This window comes from Bombus vancouverensis, chromosome 2, assembly GCF_051014615.1.
Source record: "Bombus vancouverensis nearcticus chromosome 2, iyBomVanc1_principal, whole genome shotgun sequence".
Lineage (NCBI taxonomy): Eukaryota > Metazoa > Arthropoda > Insecta > Hymenoptera > Apidae > Bombus > Bombus vancouverensis.
In genome coordinates, this window is record NC_134912.1 from 16,825,285 (window position 1) to 16,837,342 (window position 12,058).

Sequence of the window (12,058 nt, forward strand, 5' to 3'; positions counted from 1 at the left end):
GTTATCCCACTAAATAACAGTACAAATAAAGCTTTCAAAAATATTTAACAATTTGGACGTATTTATACATATTGTTAATATATAATAGCGCGTTTTTAAGGAAGTACTGCGATAACTTGAAAGTACGATTCATTAAAGAGATATGCAGTACCTATCTTACGTAAATATTGCAGTCGAATTAAGGAATCTTACAGCGCTACATATGAGATATTAGAACTACAGATTAGGATTCTGTGGAAACAGAATGAAGATTCGGCCATCTAACGGGCATGATGGAAACGGAAAAATGTTTCCATCTCCTGTGATTTTATAGGTTTATTTGTGAACACGTCAGGAGACGACCATACGTTTGTAGTATTGGTCGGTGCGTGGTCGGTACGTGTTCGGTACTGAGTAGAAAAAAAAATGGCGAAAATTTGCGTATAAAGACGATCGTCAACAGAGTTGACAGAAACTAATGAAATTGGCTAATGTCAAATTGAACAACGTAATGCACGAAAAATGTTCCCTCTAGTCCGCGCCGCCTTGGTGCGTTTCATATGATCGGGTACAACGTTTTACACAAGTGTTCAATCAAGTGAGAAAAACAACGGGGAAAAAAGGAGAAGCAAGAGTTTAGTGGTTGCGAAACGTCACAGATCACAACACGGAACGGGCCACTTCAAGGCAAGACGTTCCACCTTGCACCTCGTTGTCCCTCTGGGGAATCTTGCGATACTTAAAAATAGTGATAATGCAAATGATCATGTACGACGGGATTCACCAGTTCTGTAATGTGAATTCGTGATGACCTGATTTAATCTTCTCGTTTTAAAAGTGTATTCGATCTTGAATTGTGTATCGTGAAAGGTTATGTGCAGTTATGCGTCTGACATTTGGATTTCTTACAAACATTCGTCAAGAATTCTTTAGCCGTATTTGGCAATTAGTACGACATAAAGTAACGATTAATATTAAACCACGTAAAGAATATGCGATTCATGTTTTTTAACCAGATCTTGCTATTTGAAGCTTTTTTAAAAAATTCTCTCGATTACCATACGAAGTAAAGTCAAAGTACTGACTATTAAGAGTTGAGTGCAACGATCGTTTCTACATGTTTATATTAATTCCCTTATATAAATTGCCCCTTGTTTAAGTGCGCAATAATGAAAATTTACTTTCTTCTGTAGTTGTGCAATACTGTTTTTGACTTGTCATTCCTATTTTGTAATATATGCACCTTACTTGGCAGAATGCCTAAAAACTACTTTAGGACATTACTGTGATACATTAATGAAAAATTAAAAATATGAAATAGGATTCAAACAGAAAATTTAAATTATGGTATAAGAAAGTCAAACGACTTAATAATATTTATTCGAAATTTTTGTATTTTAGGTATAAAAAATGAGTCAAATAGAGATGGATCAAGAAACTGTATATGGGACCCATGAGGATAGTCATGTGGTCATGTCAGAGAAAGTGCAATCTCTGGCTGGTAGTATTTATCAAGAATTTGAAAAAATGATAGCACGTTATGATGAAGATGTGGTCAAGGACCTAATGCCCCTCCTAGTCAATGTCCTAGAATGTCTAGACATATCTTATACCGAAAACCAAGAGCGTGAAGTTGAATTAGAGTTATTAAGGGAAGACAATGAACAACTTGTTACACAATATGAAAGGGAAAAACAATTAAGAAAAACATCTGATCAGGTATAATTAAAATTTTTGTAATGCTTTCTAATCTTGATGTTTCACTTAGAATTATATACAACATTCTTTGAGAAAAAGTAACCTTCATGACTTTTTGATTAGAAATTGCTGGAGCTTGAAGATGTAGCAGAAGATGAAAGAAAAGAACTTTTATCAAAAATTGATAGTTTGGAATCAATTGTAAGAATGCTGGAATTGAAAACAAAGAATTCACATGATCACGGTACAATTGCTAATGGCTCTCTCAGTTCATCCCTTCACAGAACATCCCTCTACAGTAGAGTAGAAAGTTTTTGTTTTATTTTTATTTAATTGATTAATAGTATAAACATGTATCTGTGGGACTTCAAGTATTTGCATGTATACTTCTAAAAGTTTGTTTTATTATTAAGTGCTTTATTTATTGTTATGGGATATTTAACATATGGTGAATGATTTACTTTTATGCTGTATATAGTATATCTGGTTTAAATGTATATATACCATTATTTCTCTAATTATTAAAAATACGAAAAATTTTTTAATAATTACGAAAATAATAATATACATACATTTAAATTGGACATATCGTATGTTTCTAGTAAAATCTAGAGTGTGTTCTGTAATATACTATAATCCTTATAATAAAATTGTTGAGGCAGATATGGGATATCATTTTCATCATTTTTTAGTTGTTCGTCTTGAAGAAAAAGAAGCTGAATTGAAGCGTGAATATACTCGACTACATGAGAGATATACGGAACTATTTAAAACGCATGTAGATTATATGGAAAGGACAAAGATGTTAGTTGGAAGTACAGAGAGATTAGAAAATTCATCTAGTGGTCGTGGTCCATCTCGTTTACCATCTCTTGGCTTAACTCACATGTCTCGAAGTTCTGGACCATTGAGTTATGGCTTTCAGAGCTTAGAAGCTAGCATAAATGCAGAAGATGTCGACCAAGAAAGTCCACCAAATGTTGTTGCTAATTTAAGAACTGAAATGTTGGACAGTAGCAGCGAAGCTGCTATTGAAACATCTGATAAAAGTCAATTAACAGATAAACCAGTACAAGCAAACAAAACAACTGCAATTTCTAGACGTATGTTGTTTTCCTTCTGCGAAAATTGCGTTCTGTAATATTATGTTTCTACTTTTATTTTTCAATTTATAGATGAGAGTCCAGAAACCGAAATACCTCCACCTTTGGTTACACCAACATCACCAACTGTAGAAAAGTTAGCTACTTCTGGTGGAAGAAGCAGAACGGAAAGAGAGCAACGAAGTGGTAACACATTGTACCAGGAACTCAGTTTTCAAGATGCTGATGCATTAGGTGAAATGGATGAAGGAGCAGATATTACTGGTAACTGTCGTTAAACAGTTCAATGTTTGATGTTAATTTGAGAGTCTTATAACTAATACTGTGCTTGTCCTTAAAATCTTAGGTAGTTGGGTACATCCTGGGGAATATGCCTCGTCGGGTATGTTTCATAAAATAACCAAACGTTTATACAAATATCATTACTTATTTGTTAATCCTTTGAGTTCTCAAATTCATTCTGTCATACACAACTAAGATGAAACGTACATTGCGATGAATATAGTCATTGACGAATCGAATAGTACAATATTCGTTTTATATTAATCAAGCATGCTCAACTTTCCTGTATACTAATGTTGATAAAATGAATATCCAAATAAAATCAATATTGCATGCCAAATTCTTAAGTTAACAATTAGGTCTTACACTTAATTCTCTGGAACTCTGAGGGTTAATATTAAAGTTATAATTATAAAATATTAATGAAATAAAAATTTTACAATATTATCTACATCACATAAATAGTAACAATTATGTAAAAAGGATAGTAGTAAGAAATAGTTAACTTTATTGATGTTGTAAAATATTTGTTAATATTATTCGTTATTCAAAATTGACTATTTTCTACCACTGTCCTTCCTTTAGAAATTACAAGTTTTCTGTTTGAGTCATATGGAAAAGTATGTACTAATGTGATTTTATATTTCATTGCTTACCTCCTTACTTCTGCTGGCTGTGGTCATATTTTGACTAATAATCGCATGATATAAATAATCTCGTATGCAGTCAATGACAACTTCTTTGGTAAGATATATTAATATATGTATTGCTAGTAATGAAAGCATTTATGTTTTGTTGTATTAATTATGAAAAATAATATTTTATTAGGGATGGGAAAAGAAGTGGAGAACCTTATTATGGAAAACAATGAATTGCTAGCTACAAAGTGAGTACTCTTATATATTTTATAATAATATTGTAGTATATTTATTATAACATTTTATATATCACATTTATTTTTCAGAAATGCGCTTAACATTGTAAAAGACGACTTAATCGTGAAAGTAGATGAACTCACAAGGTAAAATGTCGTTTTTGAGGTGATACAATAAATAAGTGTTAGTTTGTAAATATGCAATATATACATAAGTAAATATGTTTCTCAGTGAACAAGAAATATTACGCGAAGAAGTTCGGGGCTTGCAACAAACTAGAGAACGTTTACGGCAGAAGGTCGCTACTCTTGAAGAAGAATTGAAAAAAGTTAAGGAAGAGGCAGAGGCAGCAGCAAAAGCAGCTAAGAGCGACGATGAAGAAGATGTATCATTAGCACAAAGGAAGAGGTTTACCAGAGTCGAGATGGCTAGGGTGCTTATGGAGAGAAATCAATATAAGGAACGTTTCATGGAACTTCAAGAAGCAGTTAGATGGACAGAGATGATAAGAGCAACAAAGACTGATCCTTCTAGTATATCAAGTGGAAAAGTATCTGTATGGAAGTTGTTAGTATTATTTCACATAGAAAGAAACAGATATCGAATGCGATAATAATTTATTACTTTCTTTTGTCTTGTTTGTAGTTTTAGTAGTCTCTTCACAGGACCTGCAGATCGAGGAGCCTTAGTTCGTGGACCACACACATTACCTCATATGAGGTACAGTGCACCAACCAATCAAGTTGTCCCAGCACCGCCTCTGGATACCATGCGTAGACGTACGTTGAAAGGTCGCCATGAGTTTTTCGACCAGGGAGACACCATGTGAGAAATCAATCAAATTCTATACACGCACTTAGATATTATAACAATTTGACACTGAAGTCTGACAAATTATTCTCTATCTTTCGTATGGAGATTTGTTTCTTTTACCATCACGCCCTCTTCTAACTACAATTTCAATAACTGTGATTGTTTTTACAACGAAAATTTTTACAGAGAGATATACACAATCACTATACAAACTTTATATGTAAAGTTTATTTTAATATTTTTACCAAAGCTATTGCAACAACAAGAGATTTTTTCTCTTGGTGGGGTAGAATTTCAATATCTTCTTATAATTTTTTTTTCTTTTTTGAATCGATATCATCTTTCCAGATTAGAGTCCTCTTTGGTCAGTTGGGATCCATAATCTTTTGTCACGACTCTCAATTACTCTTGATCATTCTTAAGAAATGTGAGTCATTTCTAAATAATTCGTTGCCTGAGCAATTTGCAAATGTGATGGTTTTTAACAAATTGTCATTATGATTTCCCTCTTACCTGCCATTTTTTATGAAAAAAAATTGTGGGTGTATATTCTATGCGCAGTATAAAGTATTGAAGGACTGAGGATTATGGTCCGTGGCACACAGATCCCTTTTGATAATCTTATTCTCATTAATACATCTATCTATTTCTCGTAATATTAATGAAGTTATAAATAATCGTCTGTACTGAAACGGAAAATTGCTTACATATACCTATTATATAAATCAATTTACCATTTACTATTTCAGAATGGTAATGACTTATTTAACAAAGTAAATTGTCTGTTATCTTTGCAAAGTCGTGCTGGAAAAGCAATAGTTTTGTAAATAAAAGTTTGTACATTTTTAAAAGAAAGATAATATATGATCATTATTGATCAACAAATAAATGAAGTTTTGACTATGTTATAAACTTGGCTTTTATTTCACTCTTGCTCTGCGCTTTGATTTTTCGTTCGGGTTTCGTCCTTGCCTGTCCTTCATGGCGTTGTCAAGAGATACCTGGTTATTCTGGTTTTCGGTGGGGTGCTTATTGGCCAGCAGGTAAATCTGTTCTGCTCTATGTCTAACATTTCGCTTCTACACGTGGATATATATATAAATCTTATTGTATAAATAACGAACCTGAACATTGTTATACAAGATGATGGAAAGAACGATTGGATTAAAGCTTCATTCGAATTCAAGAAAGTATTCCGTGATCAAGAGAGTCTTCATAGGAATATATGGTTGAACAAATAACAGCATTCAGTAAATCTACTAACTTTCTAATTTAAAATTCTGTCTTGATCATGTGTACTACAAAAATAATCGAATAATTAATGTTCTTTTGATACGTTCTTACAGATCTTCTGAGAAACTCGTAGCAAGACGTGCAAATGAACGAAGAGAGCAATATCGTCAAGTCCGTGCACATGTTAGGAAAGAGGATGGGCGATTACATGCTTATGGTTGGAGTTTACCTGGAAAACCAAGTGCTCCAGTTAGACAACCCGTTCCTGTTCCAGTTTATTGCAGACCTCTACAGGAATCTGAACCTGGCATGAAGGTGCATTTATCTGTTATTAATATATAAAATATATGTAATTGTTTTTATGTAATCAGATCTAAACACACAGTTAGCGCCATATTCTATTTTGTCTTTCATTATTTAGATATGGTGTGGTGCTGGTGTAAACCTAAGTGGTGGTAAAACACGAGATGGCGGTTGTATGGTTGGGGGAAGTGTGTTTTATGCTGCTGAAGCTCAAGAAGTAAGTACGAATACAAAAAATGAAGTGGAAGATGCTGTTGAACATTTGGATAAGGAGCTTCAAGAGAATGAAAATCAAAGGGTCGAGGCAGAACAATTAGAACAACATCTTAGCTCATTGGTATGGATCTGTACATCGACTCAGAAGATGTCAAAAGTTACTGTGATAGATGCTAACAATCCAGCGGATATTTTGGAAGTCTTTAGCGTTTGTCAAGGACATTTACTTTGCATTGCAAGTGTACCTGGAGCCAAAGAGAGTGATTACACTCAAGCTATGAACGAAGATCCAATTCGAACTGCTAATGGAGTGAATGAGAACGATAATCACGAAGTAAATACGACTTCAAATACTGAACAGAACACTCAAAAAAATAAACAGGAAACTCAAGCCTCGGTGGAAAAAAACAAAAATGAATCTGAAAATGTATCAGAAGAACAAAATAATGAAAATGTTAAAAAATCGGATGATGTTAATCAAAGTGTTACTACTGAACCACAAAGTTCGGAAAATGTAGATAGCGAAACGATAAATTTAGGGAAGGTATACTTTGTGAAAGCTAATTTAGAGGCATCAAACTCACAACTGGATGAAAAAGAAGATGAAACTGAGGAGAAAGAAAATAAAGTTGAGGAAGATGCACCTATAGAAAAAATGTCTTCAATACAACCGACAATGTGGCTTGGAGCTCAGAATGGTACGGTGTTTGTTCATTCAGCTGTCGCTAAATGGTCAGTTTGTTTGCATTCAGTCAAACTGAAGGATGCTGCACTGGCTATCGTGTATGTACTTTTACTACACATTAAATTGTTGTATTTTAATTTACAATACATATGTGATATATATATTTCCTTTTAGACATGTACAAGGACGAGTTCTTGTTGCTCTTGCCGACGGAACCGTTACATTATTTCGAAGAGGTCCAGACGGGCAATGGGATCTGTCTCAGTACCATGTGATTACTTTGGGTAGTCCACAACACTCAATTAGGTGTATGACCGCCGTTAGTGGTAAAACGGTATGGTGCGGATATAGAAATAAAATTCATGTAATAGATCCAGTTTTAATGACTGTTGAGGTATATACGTTATACTTATCTATATTTTCAAAATTTTAATATGCAGTAAACTGTGTTATCATATTAAGGATATTTTTATAATTTAAACTTTCAGTGCACTGTGGATGCTCATCCACGGCGAGAGTCGCAAGTGAGACAATTAGCTTGGCTGGGTGAAGGAGTGTGGGTCAGCATTAGATTAGATTCAACACTAAGACTGTATCACGCTCACACTTATCAACATCTTCAGGATGTTGATATTGAACCTTATGTTAGCAAAATGCTTGGAACCGGGAAACTTGGCTTCTCATTTGTAAGAATTACTGCATTACTCATTTCCTCCAACAGGCTGTGGATCGGCACAGGAAACGGAGTAATAATTTCCGTTCCTTTATCTGAAAGTAAGTTCAAAAAATGAATTATATTGTTGTAGAAGTTAATAATAAACTAAATGTTAATGTTTATGATAATAAAATGTTTATGAATAAAAGATGTATGTAAAACAGGTGCTGGTGGATCAATGGCAGTATCCAGAGTTCAAGTAGGAAATGCTAAAGGTGATGCACCGGGCGTTGGTATCAGAATTTTTGCCTCGGATCGTGGTGTTACGCCCGGTAGTTACATACCTTATTGCAGTATGGCTCATGCTCAACTTAGCTTTCATGGACATAGAGATGCAGTAAAAATGTTCGTTGCAGTGCCTGGTATGTTCATTTATAATTGATTGGTTACTATTAATTTTTAGAAATAAATTAATATATTACATTATTGAATTTATATTGTAGGTCATGGCGGTCAAAGTGCAGTGTCAGATGGTTCTCAACCGGCAATGCTTGTTCTTTCAGGTGGTGAAGGCTATATAGATTTCAGAGTTGGTAAGTAATATTTATAATTTTAATATTGTGTTCTTAACATATTATTCGATTAATGCCCTTATAAGCACGAAAAATTAAATTCATTGGGTATATAAAAACGTAATCAAGATGTTGTTTTATACAATTATAACACTTGCAGCAGATGAGGCAGAAGACGAGAGTGACGTGGCGACTCATCTGATTGTATGGCAGTTGGTCAGGTATGCCCCCAGAGAAAAATGAAAAGCGGTTGATGGATCTTTATTCGATTTACATAACTGTTTGATTGAGTGGATATATCGTTTGTGTTATTTACCAACGAAACTTATACTAACTATTGAGAGTATGTTTTGTGCACGGTGTAATGAAATTCTAAACTAACAAATTCGCTAGTAGTTAGATATATTTCTAACCTGACATTGAAATAATTATTCTCATTTCTTTATGAAAATATCGGCATTAAGATGTTAAGGTGTTTATGTACAAGTGTTCTCATTATAATTGTTGCTCTGGATTGAAAAATAAGAACAGTCAATGAAAAGTCATTAGCTTTTGTATAGCACAAACTATTCTTACAATAATTTTCATTAATAGAAAAGCTGTGTCTGCACCTCCGTTTCTTAAGCAATTGTACACCATACAATTGTCCTGCTTCTTTCATTCTCTGGGGGTTGGGCATTTCCAGCTGACATGCATCGTATTGTACAAAAGACAACTGATAATCGCACTTTTTATTTACTTTTACTGTGTATTTTTGTTTAATCACTCATCAAGTAATTGTGAATTATTTTGTTCAGGTGATGGAGAAGACACAGAAGATACTATGGAACGATCTAACAGTGCTGTTGCTGCAAATGCTGAAGAACATGGAGAACAAAGTCATCTAATTGTATGGCAAGTGCAATGTCCTTTACCAGTGCCAATGAATGGCTAGCCTAGAAATTTTGGAAGTATGTTGATCCTGGTGTATGGTTCAGCTTGAATTTCTATAGATAAATCAAGGCGTTTAGACGGTTCTCGTGATATGTTGTCGTGGAATCGATAAATTAGACCTATTATTTGGTCAACCGAATGCCGCATCTATTTAATTATACTTATATAACGATTGTAGCGAAGTACGCAAACGAATACGCATAACAGCGAAAGAAAAGGAGATATTGTACAATTTCTGAGAGTATTAAGAATCATTTACAATATTTCATTACGGATGATAATTTCTAAACAGAAAATTTTCTTTCTTTTAGGATATCGTGTTAAGCAACATTGACAAAAGATTAACTTTTTAGATATGGGATATTCATTGGGGAATTTTTTAAAATTGAGAGATAAGTAGAATATCTTAACGCAATGCTTATAAACTTTGGCTTTAAACTTTAAAAACGTCCTTTAAAAATATTTTATCGGAATACTAATTCGATGTTACGTATTGATAACGTAATTTGTAACGGAACTTCTTTTCTCTTGATTATGCATGTCTTCTTTGTGCGTCGTTGAACGAGGCACGTATCCAAGAACTAGCTACTTGCGTATACATATAAGAAGTTTTAAGAATGCTTGGAATCAGTGTTGATTGAGGAACGTTGGAGGTATAGCATTACGTTCCCGCCAATGAATGTGATAATGGATAAAAATATGGAATAATGGTTTTCAAAGCTGCCGTGACATTTGCTACTTAGCTGCAATAAAAATCAGGATTACTACATGGAAGTTAGATAACAATCATTGTACAATGTTCATTTGCAGGGATGAGAGGTGCAACCGATTCAAATAGTCTTAGGCATAATCTATTATTGTACATTCTTTCCGTTAGAGAGTATATTATTTTCCAAACTTAAGTGATTTGATTCGCTTAAAAAAAAATATATATATATACGTATACATGGAATATAATATATTTTTTATGTTCTGCTACTAACTCTTCTCTAATATCACCGCGTTCGATCGCGCCTATTTTTCTTCTATCTTACAAGACGGTCTTGAAGAGCGTTTTAATGAATTTATGTGTACATAAACTATTGTGAGATATTTGTATAGTGTTTTATGTAGCATGTAATTTAAGTTTTTGTCCATAAACGAAACAAATGCGATTCTGGTAAATCTATACACACACAGATAAACACACAAATTAAATCATATATTTAATCTCTCATCGGTCGCTGTAACTTTATTTTTCGTCAATATTACTCCCTCCCTATAACATTACCAAAGACGAGGAACGATTTTATTGTATTCTTTGTACGATTTCAAGCGAGAGATGGTTTAAAAGTTGCGTATCTTAGCTAATGTATAGCGATCCGAACACAGTGTAGTACAACACCTACATGCATTTGAGACTTGGAAAATGTCGCCATAATACTTGGGCTTATGAGAATTTTTGTAAATTTCTGTGTTATAAGCGACGAACAGTGAAATTCAGGATGTGTACAATGTATAAGGGCTGCGCATTATTGTGTGTGAGCTCGCTTTCGGTGTCGAGCTCGGAACTGTACCTGGCTCTGATAAAAATGCAATGGCGTTAATAAAGAAAGTTGCGAAACAACACGTCTCGATTTGCTTCTCTTAGCATAAGCATGCGATATTTCTTTTGAAATATTAATTATAGAACTATTCTTCGTTACAGTTTCTGTAATCTTTGAATTTTGTTGCGGAAGATGTTTTTCTATAAAGAAGATGTACAGAGGTCCCTTTGAAAACTGCTTCTAAAAAATGTATTCCTGTGGAGTATGTTTAGTAAAAGGACAAATAATACAAACGAAAATATGTTTGACTTTCAATAGCAATTAAGCATTTATTCAATGTATGATCGCATTTTGTCTATTTATATGTACATACTTGGACATCTACCCACATACTTTCTATCATACTAGAGATTAATATGGAAATTAATAGACAAATTTTCTTAATAGAAATTAAAATTAGCTTATGACCAGTACTTTTCATCTTTTCAAGTTCACAAAACAATCCAGAAACTAATCATATTCAGCTGACACCAAATAAAGTAAGTTTCAACTTCTGAATTCAGTTGCATCCAATTATTTAAACGTTAGCTTAAAGTTTTAAGCTGCAATATTTAGTAAACTTTATAAGTATGTACGTACTCTCTAACCAAGAATTGTTTTTGATTTGTGGCAATTGTGTAACAGAGCTATACAAGAAAGTATATCCCGATGTTTCTAAGTTTGAATTATTTCTTTGAATATTTACATAGACTAACTTGTAGGGACAACATCTGATTGTTTCCCAAATAATCGCAATGACTGTTTATACGGGGCGAAGTTGGAGTACGGTTTGCTAACTTCATTTGCGTTGCCGTCCGAATCCTAACCAGCGACCTGAAACTTTACATGCATGAAGTGCAGTAATAAACAGTTTCTGTAAAGTTTCGCTGGTTTCGATGATACTGGCCGGACAACGAGACTGGGTTAGCAAAGCAGGTACGAGAAAATGACTTGTTCAAATCGACGTTTGTGGAACGAAGGTATGATGAAAATAGTACTTGTGCCATTCTTAATGTCTTATGCGTCACAATGCTATATCTAGATGTTGCATTTCCATACTTAATAGCATACTTGCGGTAGCAATTATCTTCAAATATATGTTAATCTAGAATCATTATTATCACTACGGTAAATGATTTTTCACAT

The 12,058-nt window shown here is 33.6% G+C and overlaps 1 protein-coding gene across 10 annotated transcripts; it reads left to right on the forward strand.

The window, feature by feature from the left end:
* Positions 1–330: 330 nt before the first annotated feature.
* On the forward strand, positions 331–10,953 carry syd (JNK-interacting protein syd). Of its 10 annotated transcripts, none has more exons than XM_076626699.1 (19): positions 331–1,072; positions 1,381–1,698; positions 1,801–1,921; positions 2,370–2,780; positions 2,853–3,044; positions 3,127–3,162; positions 3,789–3,806; positions 3,891–3,948; positions 4,027–4,083; positions 4,169–4,504; positions 4,583–4,762; positions 6,097–6,298; positions 6,405–7,285; positions 7,362–7,581; positions 7,676–7,961; positions 8,052–8,264; positions 8,346–8,435; positions 8,575–8,635; positions 9,212–9,348. In XM_076626699.1, exons 2-19 carry the CDS (start codon positions 1,390–1,392, stop codon positions 9,213–9,215), a joined length of 3,675 nt encoding a protein of 1,224 aa, XP_076482814.1. In that variant the 5' UTR covers positions 331–1,072; positions 1,381–1,389; the 3' UTR covers positions 9,216–9,348. The 10 variants fall into 10 exon arrangements, with proteins under 10 accessions (XP_076482814.1, XP_076482823.1, XP_033206502.2 ...); XM_076626708.1 differs by having other exon boundaries at positions 8,578–8,635; XM_033350616.2 differs by having other exon boundaries at positions 332–1,072; positions 8,067–8,264.
* Positions 10,954–12,058: the final 1,105 nt, after the last annotated feature.

Bases quoted from the DNA above. Each gene is read 5' to 3' on its own strand.
- syd (XM_033350611.2), top strand. From the start codon at position 1,390: ATGAGTCAAATAGAGATGGATCAAGAAACTGTATATGGGACCCATGAG. The intron at 1,699-1,800 runs GTATAATTAAAA...CTTTTTGATTAG, and splicing joins TAAGAAAAACATCTGATCAG to AAATTGCTGGAGCTTGAAGA. The intron at 7,286-7,361 runs GTATGTACTTTT...ATTTCCTTTTAG, and splicing joins GATGCTGCACTGGCTATCGT to ACATGTACAAGGACGAGTTC.